General features: G+C 40.5%; 1 protein-coding gene across 5 annotated transcripts in view; it reads left to right on the top strand.

The window, feature by feature from the left end:
• Positions 1–22,999, top strand: part of RPS6KA6 (ribosomal protein S6 kinase A6) — a 248,754-nt gene that overhangs the window by 217,006 nt on the left and 8,749 nt on the right. For 4 of the 5 annotated variants that reach the window (XM_030209964.1, XM_030209960.1, XM_030209959.1 and 1 more), the window contains 5 exons: positions 303–464; positions 658–819; positions 10,943–11,019; positions 20,393–20,510; positions 22,620–22,760. In XM_030209964.1, the coding sequence (XP_030065824.1) occupies positions 303–464; positions 658–819; positions 10,943–11,019; positions 20,393–20,510; positions 22,620–22,760 (660 nt within the window). The remainder of the gene's footprint in view (positions 1–302; positions 465–657; positions 820–10,942; positions 11,020–20,392; positions 20,511–22,619; positions 22,761–22,999) is intronic. The other variant, XM_030209963.1, reaches the window with a different exon arrangement.

The raw sequence follows: 22,999 nt of genomic DNA, 5'->3' as shown, positions 1-22,999 counted from the left end.
AAACTAACCCTTTTGGAGAAATTGTCCCCAGGAGAGTACGTATACATAGTCACACCATCTTCAGAGCAGGTGTAAATTTGTGCATGAGAGTTTGTACACTGTTGGAGCTGGTGCTGGCACATACATTACTTTTGTAAAATAAACAAATTAGACATATTTTTGTTGCTTTGACATAGTGCCCTCTTGTAAAAATACTCCCCTAACATACAAATTCTATTGCCTTTAGATTCAGATATGTAAAAATATATATATCTCTTTCAAAGTTTGTCAGCTGATCATATTTTTGCTTGCAATCTCTACAGGTGTATGATGATGATGGGAGATATGTTTATCTTGTTACTGAACTGATGAAGGGAGGAGAGTTACTTGATCGGATTCTCAGGCAGAAATATTTCTCTGAAAGGGAAGCCAGTGCAGTGTTGTATACAATAACTAAAACAGTAGACTATCTACATTGTCAAGGGGTAAGTGTAGTCAAGATACTAAGACTATTTATGTAAGCATCTTTTAGCAAGCAATTTTCTTAACATAGCAGACTATTTCAGTCAGATGACATACAGTGCATTTAATCAGCACTTAGGTTTGACACCATTAGGATGGCCATAACTGCTCATTGTAAATTTTGTTGTTGTTGTTTCTTTGTATTTTTTTTTTAAGGTAGTGCATCGGGACCTTAAACCTAGTAATATTTTATATATGGATGACTCTAGCAATGCCGACTCGATCAGAATTTGTGATTTTGGGTTTGCAAAACAGCTTCGAGGCGAGAATGGACTTCTTTTAACACCTTGTTACACTGCCAACTTTGTAGCACCTGAGGTATTCTTCAAAAGTTTCAAGTACCTAACTTAAACATAAGACATTCTGGGACACAAAAAACAAATTGATGTGATTTAATAAATCACCAATGTCTGTCATTTTCTAGTTATTAAAATGGGATGGTGGTTATTAATATTAAGATGATGGGTTCTACGTGTGTGTTTGCCATAACAATCCAAGCTTATAAGAATCTGAAAGAGTCAGATGTTTGCAAGTCTGGGTTCATGTAAGTTTATAAGCAAGACTGAGGGTTCCTGCTCTCCAGTCTGTTTTCACCTAGGGTAAAAGGGACCATACATAGTATAACTAAAAGGTGCCAATTAGTGTTCAACCAGTTGGATTGCTCAAATTGAGTAACTTGTCTCTAGTGCCAACTTTGAAGCGATTGGATTCTTCCCTTCAGCAAATAAAAATTTATTATAAAGTGCTTGTAAATATTGAGAGCAATTTCCAGCTTTCCTGCAAAGCTTGCAGGCCCCAGGGTACTTGTTGTTTGCAGGTGTGCAAGCAGATATTGAAAGAAAAAAATTCTATGAAGTTTCAATGTCAGACTGCTGTTCATTGAGCACAGGGTGGAAGATTTTCCCTCTTTACTTTTCAGGTGCAAAGTATACGGGGGAAAACAGGAGGAAATAGGGGGAGGAATTTTTAAATGAAATCTATGTATGTACTTCCAGAGGCCTGGCCCAACCCAGCACTAGTCATTATGAACACTGTCAGTAATACACATGCATTTCCCCACTGTAGGTTGAGCAACTTTAAGGAAGGAATTTTCCAAGAGTCAATTTATTTTTATTTATTTATTTATTTGTAGCATTTGTAACCCACATTTCCCCAACAATTTGCAGGCTCAATGTGGCTTACATTTGCCATAATGGCGGTTGCCATTTCCGGGTAACAGAATTACAAATGGTAATGTGTTAAGTTGCATACATACATGGTAACATACATGTAACATAGTAGATGACGGCAGAAAAAGACCTGCACGGTCCATCCAGTCTGCCCAAGAAGATAAATTCATATGTGCTACTTTTTTATTTGTACTGTCCTCTTCAGGGCACAGACCGTATAAGTCTGGCCAGCCCTATCCCCGCCTCCCAACCACCAACCCCGCCTCCCACCACCAGCTCTGGCACAGACCGTATAAGTCTGCCCAGCACTAAGCACGCCACTCAACCACCAGCCCAGACCGTATAAGTCTGCCCAGCATTAGCCCCGCCTCCTAACCACCAACTCTGCCACCCATTCTAGGCTAAGCTCCTGAGGATCCCTTCCTAACATACGTGAACAGATCATGGTATAGATATATATATATATAGATATAGATATTTATATAGATATCATATATATATATATCATAGGCTATATCATAGGCTAAGCTCCTGAGGATCCCTTCATAACATACGTGAACAGATCATAACATACGTGAACAGATCATGGTATAGATATATATCATGTGCATATATATGTTAAGGAAGAATAAATTATGGTAATACATGAAAGTTCCTGAGTAAGAAATTGGAAGAATAAATTATAGTACTATATCATTTACCTATAGAACAGCCCTTGAAAATAGTCCTCAAAATACGTAATATAATGTAGTAATAAGATAACATGTAAAAGAAAGGGATGGGTCTTGATATACTGCATTTCTGTGGTTATAATCAAAATAGTTTGCTAAAGATGAGACTCAACTTACATCCCAGAGGCTTGATTTTGTGCATTTTTCATTTGGACTTTTTTTTTTTTAATTGTCCAGAAAGATAGACATAACCAAGCAAAAAATGTCTAGGAAATGACCATTTTCAAAACAAACAGATAAGAAGTTTTTCAGTTCGAAAAGTCATGTTCACCACTGATTTTTGGAAGTTTTCAGCAAAATATCTAAAGTCAGATTTAGATGTCATATCGAAAATGTCCCTCAAAGTGTAGCAACAAACCTGTATGAGAAGCAAAAATGGGGAAAAAAACATAGGATAAAGGTTTCTATTTTAAAGAACATAAAATAAATGCACAAGCACCAAGGGGCAGACAGCCAATGTAATTATGTATAATATTTAAAAAAATAATAAATTGTATTAAAAAAATAATAAATTAATTGGAGTGAAGGAAATTCAGGAAAGGACATAACAATCATGTGTGAAACAATATGTATTTGACCACGAAGTTCAGGGACAACCAGCTAATAAAGTGCTGAAAACATGTAAACTGATGTAGCACGCATATAAAATCACGATTAGGGCTGAAACGTACATAAATTAAGGGTTTACACTGAAAAGGGCACATACCTATAGAACTTGAAAAGCACTTGTGATGATAAAAAGCTGATACAAACCTGTTCTTCAAAAAACAGAGAAAAAGTTCAGAGAGTGAAAAACATTATAAACAATAAAGGGCAGATTAAAAAGGAATTTAAAAACATTTGAGATTTGTGGCAGTGGTCAGTCCAGCAGTATTTCTCCTCCACAGAGTGGTGAAAGGAATCTACCATGTAGTAACAACAGCTAGTTTAAATATTGTCAGCAGGGGTCAGGAGTCACTCAGAGAAACTTCTTCTTTAAAATGCTAAAAATTAAAAGGCTATAAAATTTATATAGTTGATCCTTAAACAATGAAGAGGCTAAAAATAAGACTGTTCAGCTTAAAAAAGGGACCATTTTTATATTGAGTGAATTATAATTGGGATTGAAAATATTTTTTAAAAATATAGAAATCGTGTGCAAATGACCAAACAGGGATGTAAAAAGGGAAGGATGACAATGCACATAGATAAAAGAATAATTAAATTTTAAAAAATGTATGTAAACATAAATAATGCATAGATCTAGAAATAAGTAAATAAAAAAATACAAAAATAAATACCTAAAATAAAAGTGTGACTGTATAAAAAAATGTGATGTTCACAGTCAACCACTAAAAAAGTGTTCAGTGTTCACAAATGGTGTTTCAGGTTCAATCCATTTCTTTAAAAACAGTAATAGTACATCAAAGTAAAAGACACCTTAAAGCAGGATATGGAAGCGAAAAAGGACACAGAAAAGGTTTTAGGTTCATTTCCGTATTGAGCCCATTAGGTTTAATTGTATCAAGATTATAAATGAAGCTTTTGTTTTTCAATAACATCTGATCCAAGTCTCCACCCCGCTGCCTTTCTCTGTAGTGGTTGTGTACTTCTCCGTATGTTTGTTAACATTTCTCAACTAAAGATTTTCTAAGAGACTGCTTTGGCTACGCACTGGTCTTTGGTCATCTCCACTGTTTGTTTTTTTTGGCTTCTACCTTTCCATTCTGGCATGCTTATTGATCAGATTTCCTTACGTTTTTATTTGCAAAGGTATATATTTTTAAATATATGGTTGTTAACTTTTAAATTGGCACTGCCTATATACCATTTTTGATGCATGTAGAGATTTTGCATTGTTTGTGTGTTTAATGTTTTTGGAATTATCTGCACATTAATGCTTTTTTGTAAGAAAAATGTAGCAGTATTCATACAGGGCCAACCTTAAGGGCGGGGTCACTATAGCTCCATCCCTACAATAGCCACACACCCCACAACCACACCCATTTACCAGCCTTGTTGCATATAAAAAGGCATAATTGAAAATAGTACACCAGTCCCTACGTCCAACAGAAGAACCCTTAAGAGCGGGTTCTTTACTAAACTAGTAAAATGTGGAGACAAAAATTCAGTTGAAACCCCCAAAACCAGACTCTAGCATGTAGGACAACACTAGAAAAACAAAAATATTTTCCCCTTGTACTACTATAAAGGTAGCAAACGTAAATTTCAAAAACTGACAATCCATTCACTACATTACAAATTAACTACAAATAAAACAAAAAATTAACACAGCTACCACACTATCTTAAACTAAAAATAAAAATTTTTTTCTACCTTTGTCTGGCCACGTACTTTTTTTCAGTTGTGTTGGTCCCAGTCTCTGGTTTGTACTTTCATCGCCTTCTCTTAACTTTATTCCAAAGATTTCCTGTTTTCATTTTTCTCTCCTCCTTTTCCTTTCAGCTTTATTCAATTTATTTTCTGCCTCTGTTCACATTTCTTTCTTACTTTCCAATCTTCAGTTTCCCTCTTTTGACTGTCCACCTACAGCTTGCCCCTCTCTCCTCCCCATCTCCATACACCATTTTCCCTCTGTCTCCTCCATGCCCCTACCTTAACCTGTTCTGCATTTCCATCCTGAATCCATATCCCTTCCCTTGTGATCAACATTCTGCCTACCCCTCTGTGATCATCATTGTCCTCTGTCCAGTACTGTTCTTCTGTGTCCCTGTCCCTATGCCCCTTCAATGCCTAATATCTGTTCTCTGTCTCCCGTTCCCTCCTCTCTTTTCCCTTCCTCCCACACCTCCTATCCTGGGGCCAGTCTGTTGTTCCTCTTCCCCCCCCCCCACCCGCTATATATTCCTCGGGTACAATCTTTCCCCTCTCTTCCTCTCCTCCCCTCTAGTCTCTGTCTCTCCCTCCCTTCTACCCCTCCCCCCAAGCTGTCCAGCATCTATTCCTTTTTTTCTACCACTCCCTCTAACTCCTGGGTCCAGCATCTCTTCCTGTCTGTCCATCCCTCCTTCTCTCCCCCCAGATCCAGTAGAGCATCACCTCCTTTATCTCTCTATTCCTGGGTTTAGCACCTATCTTTCCCCCTTCCATCTGGCAGGTCCAGCATTTGCCCCCTTTCCTTTCCTACCCGCTTTCCTAGTTTCAGCATCTCCTTTCTCCTTCCACCCTCTTTCGGTTCCAATGTTTGTCCCCTTTCCTACCCCCATCCCCACTTTCTGGTTCCAGCATCCGTCCCCTTTTTCCTTCCACTCTCTCCCTCCCTCTCTGCGATCCCTCTGACTTTTTCCCTTTGCTGCTGGTAGCGGCATTGCATCCATTAAATCAGTCTGCCCCAGAGCTTCTGGCCTTCCCTTTGACATGTCCCGCCCTTGTGGACGCAGGAAGTTGTGTCAGTGAGGGCTGGACATGTCATAGGGGGAGGCCCAAAGCCCTGAGGCAGACTGATTTAATTGATGTAGTGCCATTACCGGCGGCAAAGGGAAAAAGTCAGAGGGACTTTGGGGAGGGAGAAGGACAGACACTGGAACCCGGAAGGGGAGAGGAAAGGGGACATGGGGGCATCTAGAGCGGTCCAGTGAGAGGGGCATGCAGCTGGGGAGTCTTAGCCATCTCAAGCCTCTTATACCAGGTGCCTATGTAGGCAGGAGATGGTGGGATGAGTGGGCAAGGGGAAAAAAAAGGTGCCCTGATATTAATGTATTTTATTATCATGTTTTTGTAGCGATTAATAGACTCCTGATGCAGGCGTCATCGCTGAAGTACGGCCATGTCAAGTCTTTTTAATAAACTGTTCTGCTTTTACATCATGGATTCTTCATGTTGATAGGACTTCACTTCTTCCCCTCTTACTCCTTGTTCCCCTGTGAGGCTCCGTTGCTCCTTTACTCCTCTGGCTGCTCACATGTAGCAGCAGGGGTATCTAGTTTCCCATATCTCAATGACTGACTGCTGACAGCTTTTGTAATAGCTGTTTCCCTGAGACATAGCAATTCACCTCCTTCAAACTCTGGGGTTTCTCATTATCTTTGAAAAGTCAGCTGTTCACCCCAAGAAGCTCTTGTTCATAGGAGCTCTTCTAGAAATTAATCAGATCAAGGCCCAGAAACTAATATAATTTACTTTTCCACTTTTAAATTATAAACCGCAAAGAGATCACATGATGCTCTGAGCAGGTGCAGATGCCTTCTTGACCTGCTCTCGGGGTCCTGGGTTTTTTTTCCACCTCCATCCACTGCCTGCTTGCTGAATTTGTCACCTACTTACCTGGGCTAACATTGAATAGTACATGGACAAATATTTGAATAAAATTCCTGATCCAATGGCTGGGAAACCGCAGTTAAAGGGGAACTAGAAGAATAAAGTAGTGGAAGACAAGATGGCTGACAGTCCGGGCACTGTGATGTCTCAGTTTACCACTGCTGCATTAGCAAATCTTACTTCTCCAGTCGCCACTGCCTTGGAGCCTAGATTTGCGTAGCTTTCTTCTCGGATGGCACATCTGGAATCCCTTTGTACAGATATCGCTTTCAAGACCACGGAGTTGGAGTCTCAAGTATCCAGCATGGAAGATGCCATGCATGAGATGCGCTGAATCAGCTCTCACAGCAGCATTCCGACAAGCTGGAGGAATTAGAAAACAAATCGAGGAGGGACAATCTGCGCTTCCTCAGGTTTCCGGAGACCATCTCAGAGCCCAAACTTCTATCCATCCTGGAGAGCTGATTACAGAAAGAACTTCCGCTGAAAACTGATCAAGGCCCTATTCGACTTGATCGTGCACACAGAATTGGGAAACACCAAATGAGTAATCAGAGGCCAAGAATTAGCATTGCATAATTTCATCAGTTTCAAAAAAGAATTGAAGTGCTTCGGCAATATCAGCAGAAACAAAACTCTCTGACCTACGAGGGGGCACCCATTCACATATTTCAAGATTTTTCAGCGACCTTAATGGAGAAGCGAGGTGCTTCTCCCATATGTGTTCCTCCCTGGCCAAGAGAAATATACACTTTATGGTGTTGTATCCTGCTGTTCTGAAGATCTGTTCTCAAGGGAAGTCGTCTCAATTTGATTCTCCTGAGTGAGCACAAACATTTGTGGATCGGCTCAATGATTCTAGCTCATCCTCAGCCTCCCCACGTTCAAGTAGAGGCTGAACATTTCTTCCTTCCAATATCTAACAGGTATCAACTGCTGATCAGTTGGTAAACCTTCACACTTATTTTCGAAAGAGAAGGATGCCCATCTTTTAACACAAATCGGGAGATGGACGTCCTTCTCGCAAGGATGTCCAATTCGGCATATTCGAAAGCCGATTTTTTGACACCCTCGACCGTTTTCCATCGCGGGGACGACCAAAGTTCACGGGGGCGTGTCGGTAGGGTAACGAAGGCGGGACTGGGGCGTGATTGGGAGATGGTCGTCCTCGGCCGATAATAGAAAAAAGAAGGGCGTCCCTGACGAGCATTTGGCTGACTTAACTTTGTCCATTTTTTTTGCGACCAAGCCTCAAAAAGATGCCCAAACTGACCAGATGACCACCGGAGGGAATCGGGGATGACCTCCCCTTACTCCCCCAGTGGTCACCAGCACCCTCCCACCCTAAAAAAAAAATAACTTTAAAAAATGTTTTGCCAGCCTCAAATGTCATACCCAGCTCTATGACAGCAGTATGCAGGTCCCTGGAGCAGTTTTAGTGGGTGCAGTGCACTTCAGGCAGGTGGACCCAGGCCCATCCCCCCCCCCCCCTCCGTTACACTTGTGGTGGTAAATGTGAGCCCTCCAAAACCCACCCGAAACCCACTGTACCCACATGTCGGTGCCCCCCTTCACCCCTTAGGGCTATGGTAGTGGTGTACGGTTGTGGGGAGTGGGTTTTGGGGGGCTCAGCACGCAGGATAAGGGAGCTGTGCATCTGGAAGCAATTTGTGAAGTCCACCTCGACCTAAATGTTGAGATTTGGGCGTCCCCGACCGTATTATCAAAACAAAAGATGGACGCTTATCTTGTTTTGATAATACAGGTTTCCCCGCCACTTCGCGGGGTCATCCTGCTAGGACGCTTTCATGAAAACTTGGGCGCCCTGTTTGATTATGCCCCTCCACGTGATTTATTAACTGAGAGTGGACAGACTCCAGGTTCAGGATTTTTCTGATTTATCAGGGCAACGTTTTGTCATGTTTGGGAGCCCTGCAGACCTTACGACCCGGACCAGAAGTCAACTGCTGAAGCTATTTTTTTTTCTTCATCATGTATTGCTCATCAGACAGCTTATTACTTGCCAGATAAAGGACCATAATTGGGGGAGGGGATGAGGGCACAGGGGGAGTAGTTTTCAGTTATTCTAGTATCTTGACTGTGAAGATTAATTGCTGTTACTGCATTCGCTTTGTATGTCATTATTATTTGCTGGAATAATAAAAATAGATTTAAACATAAATTATAAACATTTTGATTTTTGCTGAAAGACACTATATTAAGTAAGTTTTAATAAACATAATAGTGTTCACTATGGGACTTAGCCAGAGCCATATTAGAACACATGTCTGCTGTGGTATATATGGCTTCCTTTGTTGAACTCAAAATAAGAAAACTGCAATGGGACCTTGAGTTCCAGTGCAATCGGCCTACCCAATCTCTATTTTAGAATTTATCTTGGATTTATGCTGGATTAGTGAACATATCAGATAAACCTGCAAAAGAGTCCTTTTTGCATTCTTGTGTTCTGATGGATGTTTCCAGCATCAGTTGGTGAATTCACCTTAGTTCTCTGTTTACTGAGGAAGCCTGATCAAAAGCAGAAAGAATGCTCCCATCAGTCATCTAGAGTTCAGAGCAATATTTTATTCTTTACAAGTTTTTTCCCAGCTGCTCCAGGATCAATCAGTGTTGATTCCGATAGAAATTCAGATTACCATGTTTTTACCTCCACAAGCAAGAGGAGTTCTGGTTCCCTTTGCCTGTGTGGAGGTGGTTCAAGAATATGGGGCTTTGATTTCCAGTAACACCAGGCTTTCCGAACCCCACATACTGAGCAAGCTCAGCAGAGATCTTCAGTACATGAATGGTCACTAGAACTTCTAATTCAAGACATTTTTCGGATATGGGATACCCCTCAAATAGACCTGTTTGCTAGCAGCAAAAACATAAAGCTGTTCCATTGTTTAATGCTCCCAATTCTCCAAGGACAAGCAGGACTTGACTCCTCAGTCATGGGTGATATTGCCAATGGAACTTAGTGCATGAAACCATACCATAGCAATGTTTTCTAGAAGCATTCAGATCATCTCATCACGCATTCATGTATGCTTACTCATTTCTGCCTTGTGCTGTCAAGCAGGACCTCCTCAGAGGAGTTAAGTGGGTTCTCTTCCTGTAGTAGACAGAGAATATATAGCGGAGTGGCCCTGAACTTGAGAATCTCAGTTGCATGTTAACCTTGCTTACTGACAAAACCCAAAGCTACTTACCTTACCTGACATTTTCTGTAAATAGCAGAGAGTTTATTCAGTGATTTGATAGACCGCTATTTGAGATAGAGCCATTATAGTGGTTTATAGTACCAGCAATTCCAAATAGCAACACATACAGAGATCTCTTAAACATACAAAATCTCAAAATAACAGCTGACGAAAGGGCAGGTGAGAACAAAGCAACCAAGGGCAGTGAATGTATAAATGTAAATGCCATGGAAGGACAGAAGGTAGTTTTCATAGTTTAAGAACCCCCCACCCTCCAAACTGAGGAGACTTATGCTCACTGGTAAGGCAGCATATACTCAGAATGTAACACTAGTTGAGTTCTGGGAGACATGTTCCATTCTGGCATTGTCTGATTTCACCCTTTTGTGTGCTTGATAAATTTTGCTATCGGCAGAAAACATCTGTTCCAGGTAAGCAGCTTTGCACATAAAGTATTTTACTTTGAGCCAGTTTTTGAGCCTCTCATTTAAGTGAACTATATGGCATATCCGTAGAGTTAAAAAAAAAAATTAATTCCCATCAAAAAACATAAACGATAACATGCATAACCTCTTAAAGGTCTCTTTCCCCCTTATACTTATAGGGATATGCTTATATGTTTTTGTTGGGACAAACACAGATACCAAAATCTTCAAAGGTTGTCCGAGCTTTTAATCACAGCACGTCTCTAGTGAGTTAAAGTAATGCCTCCAACTGCAACCCTTTATAGTGTTGCTTCTAAGAGTTAAATATATCTTGCTTTCACTTAACTTTTGTAGTTAAAAAGAAAAACAGGTCTCAACATGATCCGTATTCCGCCGAGGCTGTTTCAAGATACCGGCCAAAAATGCTTTCAAACTTTCAACCTTGTGAAAGCATCCCTTCTGCCATCTACTGAAATATATATATATATATATTGAAATATATGTGTAACAATTTTATAATAAAACATAGATATTACAAGTATTTGCTCTTTAACAATGATGAGGCCTATTAATGTATTTTGCTTACTCTGCATCAGAGAATAAAAAATGTTTGATGAAATATTGAGTATCTCTGAACGCATATCATTGTTTTGTAGGTTCTCATGAGACAAGGCTATGATGCTGCTTGTGATATATGGAGCTTGGGTGTCCTCTTATATACGATGCTGGCTGGGTGAGATTTCTTTTAATATATATATTCGTAATATAACATCTATTTGCATGTTAGGCTATTAATGCTTGAAAAACTTGAGAGCTAATGTGGCAAATGTGATGCCAATTTTTAAAAAGGGTTCTAGGGGTAGAGAGGAAGTGATCTCATCAGGTACTATTTAACAGTATCTTTATATCTAGCGCCATCCAAGGCTTGACTTGCTTTCCTGAGGATGTGTTGTGAGTAGCGGTAGATGAGTAGTTGCCCCTGCCCTATCGATCTTAAAGAGTTTGCTTATGTTGGTGGCTCGACCGCTGACCTCGTGGTTGGCTTGGATACTGCGGCGGAGCGTGAATTTATGCTTACTTGTGGGTCCTCCCCATGTGGCTTGTGTGGGTTGGGTGATGAACAGGTGGTGGCTATGCAAAAACTTAAGGATCGGCTGCAGGACATTAAAACGGATATGAAGGCGGTTTGCTTGGAACTTGTGGCGTTGGGAGCTGGTTTGAGAGGTGAGATCCGTGAACTGGGTCATCAGATGGAAGAAGTGGAGGGAAGGCTTGAGGAGCAAACTGAAGCGATCAGGTCCCTGATGTTTGACTTGGAGCCAGCAGATTTTGGACAGGCTGGAGGATTTAGAAAATAGGAGTTGGCGCCGGAACCTCTGCTTCCGTGGCCTGCCATGGTCTCTCGCCTATGCGGAATGTGAAAATGTGGTACAGCAACTGGCCAGCTCCTTATTGTCGGAGGGCCAGATGAAGTTAGACCCAACCACCATTTTGCTGGAGCAAGCGTATCGGGCTTTGGACACCCCAAGGAACAACCAGCTCAAAGATATAGTGGCTTGCTTTAGTGATTTTAAGCTCAAATGCATCTGAAAGGCAACTTATTTGTCTAGCAGTTATCAGAAGGATTCTTTTTCAGTAGAAATCTACTAGGATCTTGCATTAGCTACCCTTAAGTGGCGGGCAGATTTTGCAGCCATTTAGCATGTGGCTTGTGCAAGTTGGGGATCAAGTACAGATGGAGACATCCTTTTGCACTTTTGTTTTATAAGATGGCAATCTTCATCAGGTTTGGACCCTGGCTGTGGCACGCAAGGTCCTGCCTGAGGGGACGGCTCCTGGGTCGGGACAGCCTTCATCTCTGCTGAAGACTCATCCCAAGTGGCAGTGGGTGACAAAGGGATGTAAGCGGTTGCAGCACCAGTAATCAGCTAGCCATCTTCCATGACATCTTTTGAGTGTTCTATGTGACTCCTGAGATTGCACTCCTGCTTGCGGAGCTCTGAGCAGAGACTTTTTTTTTTTTTTGCCTTTACTTGGCTTTGTATGGTTTGCGGTATTATGTGGTTTTGTTGTTATGTAAAATATTTTTGTTGATAGATATATAGGGTGGGTTTTATGGGGCACACTTGCTCGACTTGGCACCTCTTCTTAGAGTGTTGGGAAGATTCCAGATTGATGATGGGGGGGGGGGGGGGGCAGGGGAGAGAGGGTGGGATATGGGTGGATGGGATTTGTTAGGTTTTGATGTGTGGGTCAGAGGTGAGTGTAGAGTATGATGACGAAATGAATGGGTGTTCATCCGGAAACTATATTGGTTCGTTGTTGGGTATACATATAAATGAGTGATAGATCCTTGGTGCTTTTGAATGCCAGAGGTCTGAACACACCCATGAAGAGGCAGCTTCTTTATTGGGCGTTGTTCTGGCTTAAAGTGGATGTTGCCCTGATCCAGGAGACAAATTTTAAGCCAATTTATGAGCGTCTTTGTTGCCATCATAAGTATCTGTACTAGTATTTTTTTCCAACTGTGACATTAGTAAGATTAGGGGAGATATGGTCGCCCTTAATGACACCGGACCCTGGCAGGTACAGAAATTAATACAAGTCAGAGGGAGGCATTATTTTTGCTCGTGATTCTGGCAATCGGTAGACAATTATATACCCTTGTGAATGTGTATGCCCCTAATGCAGACCATGAGGACTATCTGGGACAATTTGATCAGCTGCTTCTTAGCCATGGAGAGAGGACTTTAACCTTACGCTGAACCACCGGCTGGATAATTCGGCCACATCTCTACATTATGCTCCTAGGGATCAGGAATTGTTACATAATTTTATCATTCGCTGCCACCTGATGGACGCATAGGACTATACCTATTATTCCTCAGTCTATAAAACTTCCTCTCATATAGATTTTTGGCTGGGGAATGTTTCTATTCTTTAACTTGCTCATTGTCATCAAATAGTGACTCTTACTTGGTCTGACCATGCCCCTGTTTTGCTTGTTTTGTGGCTAGTGACGACGCAGTGGGACCCCACCCGAGGTGGCAACTAAATGATGCTTTGTTGTCTGACGTGACTAATATTACTCAGGTTGACTGCGAGATTATCTTCAACTTAAAGGTAATGGAGCAGTCTCCCCTGGAATTTTGTGGGAAGGCCTCAAAGCTGTCATGCAGGGTCATCTTATAGCCCTGCAGGCTCATTTGTGTAAAACACGTTTTCCCACAGAGTGGACACTTCGGGCACACTTAGCGAGCTTGGAACACCAAATTAGTCGGGGCGCTGGACCGGAAGAGCTTAATGACTTTCAATTGGCTGATATTTCAGAGCAGTTGCAGCTGGTTCGCCAGGCTCATTTTGAGTTTGGTAATAAGACAAGTAGGCTCCTGGCACATAATTGTAAGCAGCAAACTGTTCGCACACATATTCCCTTCCTTAGGGATGATCAGAGGACTCTTCCACTTTGCAGAGCTTGTTTGTTCAGTATTATGAACAGCTATACTCCCCGGGTATCCGTCCACCCATAGACACTATCTCCTTTTATTTAGTGGAAGTGGCATTGCCTGAATTTACTGAAGCTGACCAGCGAGTGCTTCGATATTTATGAGATTCACAGAGCGATTCAAGATTTACCCACTGGTAAGGTGCCAAGGCCTGATGGCTTTGCTAATAAGTTTTATAAAACCTTTAGGGGGCTCATGGCCCTGGTGCTTTTACGTGTGTTTAACTCTTTTGATGAGGGGGACCCACTTCCAGAGACATTGGCTATTGTTACTGTCTTGCCCAAATTGGGCAAGGACCCCCAGCTTTGTAGTTCTTCACCCAATCTCCTTGGTTCTGACTATAAAATTTTTACTAAGATCTTAGTGAATCGCCTGTAGCGTATGTTGCCTACCCTGATTCATGAAGACCAGGCTTGTTTCTTTTCACTGTCGTCAGACTTTCGATAATGTGTGGAGAGCCTTACACCTTATCTTTAGTGCCCAGCCTAGAGAAGTTCCTTGTGTTTGCTGTCGCTTGATGCTGAAAATCATTTGACTGCATACACTGGCCTTTTTTGTTTGCAGTCCTGGACTGGGTGGCATTCAGGATCGCTTTTGTCATTGACTTCACCTTATCTTCACCACGTTGCCGGAGAACGTGGTGAAGGCTGTTAGCTTAGCAGAGTTTTAAAAGGGGTTAGACGGTTTCATAAAGGACAAGTCCATAAACCACTACTAAATGGACTTGTGGAAAAATCCACAATTCCAGGAATAACATGTATAGAATGTTTGTACGTTTCAGAAGCTTGCCAAGTGCCCTTGGCCTGGATTGGCCGCTGTCGTGGACAGGATGCTGGGCTCGATGGACCCTTGGTCTTTTCCCAGTGTGGCAGCCCGCATTATTTGTAGAGCTTCAAAATATGACAGAATTACTCCACTGTTATATCAATTGCACTGGCTTCCAATAGAAGCTAGGATAAAATTCAAAATTCTTATTTTGACACATAAAGCATTTTACTTATCTAGTCCATCGTATTTGTCTAATCTTATTATTCCTTATATACCAGCACGAACACTTCGGTCGTTGACAGATAATAGATTGGTAATTCCATCTCCATCTAAAGCTAGATGGGAATCAACGCGAACATCTGCATTCTTTTTCTTAGCCCCTGCTCTTTGGAACTGCCTTCCCAAGGAACTTAGGCTTGAAGATTCCTATACTCATTTCCATAAAATTTTAAAAACGCATTTTTTTCGAGATATATTTGAAGATAATGTTTAGTACAATTTTTAATTATTTAAAAACGGAAAGGTATAGGAGAAGAAAAGAAAGGGAGAGAATACATTTTTCTCTTCTTTTCTTTTATTTTAGATTTTTAGTAAATGTTTTTATGACGATGATTATAGTTTTAGTAACTCGTATTGTTTAATTGACTGGTTTGCTGTGCTTTCCTATTATAAATGGATTTCAGAGTACGTTTTAGAGTATTTTAATGGTATATTTTTATGTTATATTATATTGTAAACCATTCTGATTTACCTTTGTAATAAGTGACGGTTAGTAAATGAATAAACGATAAATGATACTTATGTACTTATATTCTGCTCCTTGGGCATCAGTTCCAACTTTTTCATTGTTTGGCAATTAAAATTCAATTATTACAACAAAAGACTCCAGAATTATATATCAAATAGTCTTTATTGACACACCAGTGTCAATCAACACTCTTAAAAATGTTATAACATTTACTCATTCACTCACATGCATACATCAGTCACCCTTCACATCATGGTTACAATACTAACAACAAAGCTATAAGCTGATTATACAATATAACACAGTACTCCCAAACAATACAGTGCTATTTAAACTTGATATTGTAATCACACATAATGCTAGAATGCAAACAACGGCATTGACCGCCGCAAACAGTCTTCATTAGTGGCTTTCAGACCATCGTTGATCCACCAGATCTTGTATATTCGAACATTGCACCGTGTGAATAGTTCTCAAAATGATAACCCTCAAATATTATCGTGATATACTGATGTCAACAAAAAACCACAGTCAGGTGGCTGAAGAAATGCATCGGCTCCCTGATTGTGTGTGATGAATTAACAGCTGTCGATGCATTTCTTCAGCCACCTGACTGTGGTTTTTTGTTGACATCAGTATATCAAGATAATATTTGAGATGTCTCTAAACTCTTTCTCCACACAGCTCCGCCTCCCTCTGACCCCTTGCCCTGCCCCTGCCACCCCCCTGAGATCGCAGTTGCTCCCCCCTTCACCAGGGCCCCCCCCCCCAGCTATCCGGACTGGCAGCATCATATCCTATCATAAAATTTGGGACTTTTGTACAACTTGGACCTTTTATCCAGATACTTCTATACTACCTAGTTTGGCACCACCACTTCTTTCATCAAAGCCCTGGGGGGGCGGGGATTTTTGTTGTTTTTGTATCTATATTGTTAGGGGGGATTTTGTTGGGAAGAATGGAGGGGTTGTGGATGAGGTCAGGGGGGAATTTCTTTTGTACATTCTAGCTTTCTACTTGGGTGACAACTTGTTGCTATTGTAATTGCAATTTTCTTTTTGTTAATACAATTTAAATAAAACATTTTTTGAAAAAAGGTTCCAGAGTGATCTGGTTAATTACAGACTGGTAAAACTGATGTCAGTGCTAGGTAAAATAGTGGAAACCATTATGAAGAATAAAATTACAGAACACATAAACATGGTTTAATGGGGCACAGCCAACATAGGTTCAGCCAAGGGAAATCTTGCCTCATCAGTTTGCTTCATTTCTTTGAAGGCATGAATAAACATGTGGATAAAAGTGAGCCGGTTGATGTAGTGTGTCTAGAGTTACAGATAGCTTTTGACAAAATAACTCATGAGAGATTCCTGCGAAAAATTAGAGAGTCATGGGATAGGAGGCAATGTTCTGTTGTGGCTTGGGAATTAATTATTGGACAGAATATAGGGTTAAATGGCCATTTCTCTCAATGGAGGAGGGTAGAGTGCCACAGGGATCTGTACTGTGACCGTTGCTATTTAATATATATAAATGATCTGGAAATCGGAACGACGAATGAGGTGATTAAATTTGCAGATGACACACAATTAGTCAAGGTTGTTAAAACAAATGCGGACTGTGAAATATTACAGGTATATCTTAGGACATTGGAAGACACAGCATCCAAGTGGCAGATGAAATTTAATGTGGATAATTGCAAAGGGATACACATTGGGAAGAATAATCCAAATCATAGTTGCCTGATGCTAGGGGGTCAACACCCAAGAAAAAGATCTAGGTGTCGTCGTAGACAATACACTGAAATCTTCTTCCCAGTGTGCAAAACAGGATGCTAGGAATTATTAGGAAAGGGATGGTAAATAAGACCGAGAACACTATAATGCCTCTGTATTTCTCTATGGTGTGACCTAACCTTCAGTATTGCGTTCAGTTCTGGTCTCTGTATCTCAAAAAAGATATAGCGGAATTAGAAAAGGTTCAAAGAAGAGTGACCAAAATGATAAAGGGGGTGGAACTCCTCTCATATGAGTAAAGGCTAAAGAGGTTAGGACTCTTCAGATTGGAAAAGACTGCTGAAGAGAGATACGATTGAGGTCTACAAAATCCTGAGTGGTGTAGAATGAGTAGAAGTGAATCGATTTTTTTTTTTTTACTCTTTCAAAAAGTACAAAGACTAGGGTATTTTCATTGAAGTTACATGGAAATACTTTTAAAACAAATAGGAGGAAATATTTTTCACTCAATGAATAGTTAATCTCTGGAACTCTTTGCTGGAGGATGTTTACAGCTGTTATCGTATCTGGGTTTAATAAAGGTTTAGCAAGTTCCTAGAGGAAAAATCCATAGCATGCTATTGAGACAGACATGGGGAAGCTACTGCTTTCCCTGGTATTGTTAGCATGGAATGTTGCTACTAATTTGGTTTCTGCCAGGTACTTGTGACCTGGCTGAGCTGCTGTTGGAAACAGGATACTGGGCTAGATGGGACCATTGGTCTGACCTAGTATGGCATGTTCTTATTATGGACCCATTCTTCCTTTAGATACATAAGTAGTCTGATTTGTTCAGGATGATGTATCTATATGTGCACAGTTCCAATACACAAAGTGTACAGGGGTCAAAGAGATTGCAGGAGAGATGGACATGTATTCTCCCATGAACTTTTGCAATTTGAAGTCCATATCTTATATTTTCGTATTTGAGTAGAATGCTATCTCAATTACTGAGAAGGTAACAAGAGTAGTTATTTATGGTTTGTCATATCTAAATAACATTTTGATTAAGGTACATTGAGGTGAATACTAAGGCAATAACACTTAAGTTTTTTCTGAATCTGAATGTGATTTAGTTATTTTCTTTTAGTCTAAGTAAGGAATCCAGCCAGTTCTCAGTTCCATGTTTTTTTAACAGCTGCTTCTCTGAGTTTTTGGAGGTGGGGGTTGTTTTGTTTTGGGGTGTTTTTTTTTTTTTTTTTTACTGTTCACCTCATTTTATTGTAGTCTCCTTTTTGAAAATTAAATGCTAACGTATTGGATTTCCTGTGTGTACTTCAGAGCTGATATCAAATATGATCAAATAAAGGGACCTGTTTACCTGTTAGTGTTTGTAACAAACCTACAATTAGCGTGCGCGCTAACCTTGTAGGCACCTATAGGGATATTTTAGGCACATACATAGTTTGTTAAAAGCACTAACGCGCCTATAACGTGGCTTAGTAAACAGGGCCCTGTGTTCATTGTTATCAAGCGACCCCAGCACCATTACCTCCTGCACAAGATCATGTGCTCTACTAAGGACTAGATCTAGAATTGTTTCCCCTCTTGTTGGTTCCTTAACCAGCTGCTTCATAAAGCAGTCATTGATTCCATCAAGGAATTTTACCTCCCTAGCATGCACTGATGTTACATTTACCTAGTCAATATCAGGGTAATTGAAATCACCCATTACTATTTTGTTCCCCAGTTTGTTAGCCTCCCTAATTTCTGATAACATTTCTACATCAGTCTGTTTATCCTGGCTAGGTGGATAGTAGTACACTCTTATCACTGTCCTTTCCCCCTTTACACATGAAATTTCTATACATAGGGATTCTAAGATGTGTTTCGTGTCCTGCAGAATTTTTATTCTATTTGATTCAAGGCCTCCTTAACAAATAATGCTACCCCTCCACCAATTCGATCCACCCTATCACTGCAATATAATTTGTACTCTGGTATGACAGTGTCTGGTTATCTTCCTTTCACCAGGTCTCAGGAATGCCTATTATATCTATCTTTTCATTTAGTGCAATATATTCTAACTCTGCCATCTTATTTCTTAGGCTTCTAGCATTTGCATATAAACATTTCAAACAATATTTGTTGTTCCTATTCACAATTTGCGTTGACAGTGTTAATTTGCAATCTTGAAAACCTGTCTGCTCTTTATTTAAAGACACCAGGTCTACTGTGGTTTCAATTGCAACCTCGCTATCGGGATACTTCACCAACACTCCTCCTAAACTCCACCCCTGTAAACACCTACTGGCAAAGCATGCACCATTGTGTCAAAGCATGTATTTTCATACCAGCCAGTATTTTATAAGAGGCCATATACATGTGTATCTGAACACGTATGTGCAAAGGATTGCTATAAAATAACCCTTATGGTCTTGCTTGTCCTTGAAGATAGATATACATGCACATAGACCTGCATAGGAATTGGAAAGAATTCCATGATCCCTACTTTGCATGCTTTCCCCTACTTGTTTAATGTTTAAATTATATCCTTGTTTCAGGTAGTATAACAAAACCATATAGAATAGTTTTAATTTGTTTTATTTGCATGTTTGTTGAACATGAGACTGACGTTCAAAAGCATGTATTCAGTGGTTTCATTGAGCACATATGTGCGTTTGAAAAAAAAAATCCCATCAAATGTTTTATTCTCGAAACAGTTATACATTTTATAAAAAGGTGCATGTTTTGCAAAGTTCTCAACAAGGCTATCCAGTGCACTTCAGGCAGGCAGACCCAGGCCCATCCCCCCTACCTGTTACACTTGTGGTGGTAAATGTGAGCCCTCCAAAACCTACCACAAACCCACTGTTCCCACATCTAGGTGCCCCCCCTTCACCCGTAAGGGCTATAGTAGTGGTGTACAGTTGTGGGTAGTGGGTTTGGTGGGCTCAGCATACAAGGTAAGGGAGCTATGTACCTGGGAGCAATTTCTGAAGTCCACTGCAGTGCCCCCTAGGGTGCCAAGTTGTTGTCCTGGTATGTCAGGGGGACCAGTGCACTACGAATGCTGGCTCCTCCCATGACCAAAAGGCTTGCATTTGGTCGTTTCTGAGATGGGCATCCTTGGTTTCCATTATGGCCGAAAATCAGAAATGACCATGTCTAGGGACAATCATCTCTAAGGATGACCTAAATTTCAAGATTTGGGCGTCCCCAACCGTATTATCGAAACGAAAGATGGACGTCCATCTTGTTTCGATAATTTTTGATTCATATTGTACAGTGTGATCCAAGAAATGTGTTCAGTGCTGAGGCATGTATTTTTTTTTTCTGTTCTACTGAAGAATGTTTTTATTTTGATAGCTATACTCCTTTTGCTAATGGACCTAATGATACTCCTGAAGAAATTCTTCTTCGAATAGGTAGTGGAAACTTCTCTCTGAATGGCGGGAACTGGGACACAGTTTCAGATGCAGCAAAGGTATGAAAATGTTAGTTTATCACTGTTTGATATCAGTGTGCAGTATATGTATTAATCCAGTGCTTCCCAATCTTTTATCCTTTATGATCCCATTTTTTATACTTAAAAGTTCACATGACACAGTTGATGCTGAAACAGATCTCCACCTCTCTCCCCAAACTCATCCACTGCCTCCTCTTCCCACTTTTCCAAAGCATGAAGAGCAGTGATGACGGCAGTTACAGCAGTTGGGATAGGGCTATGTGTTTCAGCGTTCACTTAGACACCTGTAATAATCATGGGTTTCCAACCTAATAGGAAGCTCAAACAAGAAGAGGAGGGGACGTGGCAAGTGGATATTCACGGACTCAGAAACCCCACTGGGCATGGGTCACAGTGGAAGTCTTGAAAGAGGGGAGGGAGCCCTGTTTCTACAATGCCATTTAGGTTCCTATCCCACAGGTTCAGAACCAATGTGTAGTTCTAGTGGTGTGCTGGAGCCAACTTGCATCGACTCGCCAGAGCCATATGTTACATTTTTAAGAATTTTGGGAGCCGGTTGTTAATATAGGTACTTTAACAACCGGCTTGGGTACCCTCCTGGCATTGGCATCCCCTGTGGCTTAGGCTTCTTCTCTCCCCCCCCCCCCCCCCCCCCCCCCCCCGCCTTCGTTCTCTTTGTCCTCCTCCCCCCAACCACCCACCTCCTTGCCTCCTCTTGTTCCACCAGTGCTGTGATTAATTTTTTTTTAAGCAGTGCTGCCACACATTGGCAGGAGCAATCAGCTTCAGCCAATCGCGGGGGCCTTCCTTCAGCCGTGGAGGGTGGGACAGGCAGAAGGAAGGCCCCTGGGATTGGCTGAAGCAGCCTGCTCTTGCTGTTGTGTGCCAGCACTGCTTAAAAAAGATTAATCATGGCAGAAGAAGAGGCAAGGAGGTGCGGGTGAGCTACTCTATCCATGTTGTGATTCTTTATTATTGGTAGCATGGGTGTAGTTTTGGGAGGGTGAGAGAGGGGGCATTGTCCCCTCCCTCCTAAATGCTGCTGAACCGGGTGCCTCTTTCATCTTCCCCTTCCCCACTTGCCCCAGCATAAATTCCTCTTTTTCATTTTGTCTCTTCTGGCTCCCCCACCACTCACGACCCGTTTCCCTCCCCTCCGCCCACTTCAAACCTGCAGCTCCTTCCTGCAGTGGTTCTAAGCATTAAAAAGAAAAAGAGCTGCCAGTACGGAGCCGCATGCTACAACACTCACAGCCAGGCATCTTGAAGACAGTCCTATTAAACAAATTGTTTCTTTGTCTAATTGGTCTTACAGTGCCTAATGTACACTACAGGTGCATCATATAATTTAAATAATAAGACATATCAAGACTTGAGAGGGACTTTTCCATGCTCATGTAAGGAAATAATCTTACATGCATAATTGTGCAATGTTTTAATTGTATTTTGCAATCAATAAAACAGAAAGGTAATCAATAGAATTAGAATAAAATAAAACAGAGAAAAGAAATTAAGATGATACCTTTTTTATTGGATTAACAATTGGACTAACAATACATTTTTTTATTAACTTTTGAAGGTTAGAAATAAGCAAATTTTGATATGTAATAGTATATATAAGTGAAACAACAAAGTGTTTCAGTGACAGTGTGAAAGGAAGACTGTCACTGAAATACTTTGATGTTTCAATTATATATGCTGTTACTTATCAAAATTTGCTTATTTTTGATCTGATGAAGAAGGGCTTCCTTCGAAAGCTAATCAAAAAATGTATTAAGTTAGTCCAAAAAAGGTATTTTTATTTTCTTTTCTATGTTTTATTTTATTCTAACTCTATTGATTACCTTTAAAAGTGGACTAGCACGGCCACCACATCTCTCTACTAAAACAGAAAGAAACTTGTTTAAAGAGCTACCTGTTTCTTTATTGAATATATTAGCTTATGTGATAAATATTTATTAGATCTGTTTTTGCCCAGGTTCATAGATCTTGTTATAATATAGCACAATTGACAAATATTAACAAATTCTGAAAAGAATTTAGCTTTATTTAAATTAATGCATGTTGTAAAGTTTAAAAGAAAAAAAAACTTGTACTTACATGCCTTGATTCTTTTTCAAAATCTAGGATTTACTGTCTCATATGCTACATGTAGATCCACATCAGCGATACACAGCAAAACAAGTTCTGAAACACTCTTGGATAGCCTGTAGGGATCAGTTGCCTCATTACCAACTTAACAGACAAGATGCACCACATCTAGTAAAGGTAATATGTTTGGCTTTTTGAAGCAGCACTACCTCCTTGATAAAAGTAAATACTAATTTTGTATCATATAAGAGGCTGATGGGAAATTTGCCTCCAGTGTGTTTATTAAGAGAACATAGTTAATGGTACAATCAAAGCGATTTATATTTATTTATTGCACTAAGATTAGATGCTAAATGGCTTTTGAAAATCTACTCCAAATGTTAGACACGTGGTAGATCGATAAAGGTTCCACGATA

Source organism: Microcaecilia unicolor, chromosome 7 (genome assembly GCF_901765095.1).
Source record: "Microcaecilia unicolor chromosome 7, aMicUni1.1, whole genome shotgun sequence".
Classification (NCBI taxonomy): domain Eukaryota; kingdom Metazoa; phylum Chordata; class Amphibia; order Gymnophiona; family Siphonopidae; genus Microcaecilia; species Microcaecilia unicolor.
This window is presented reverse-complemented; position numbering and strand designations above follow the sequence as displayed.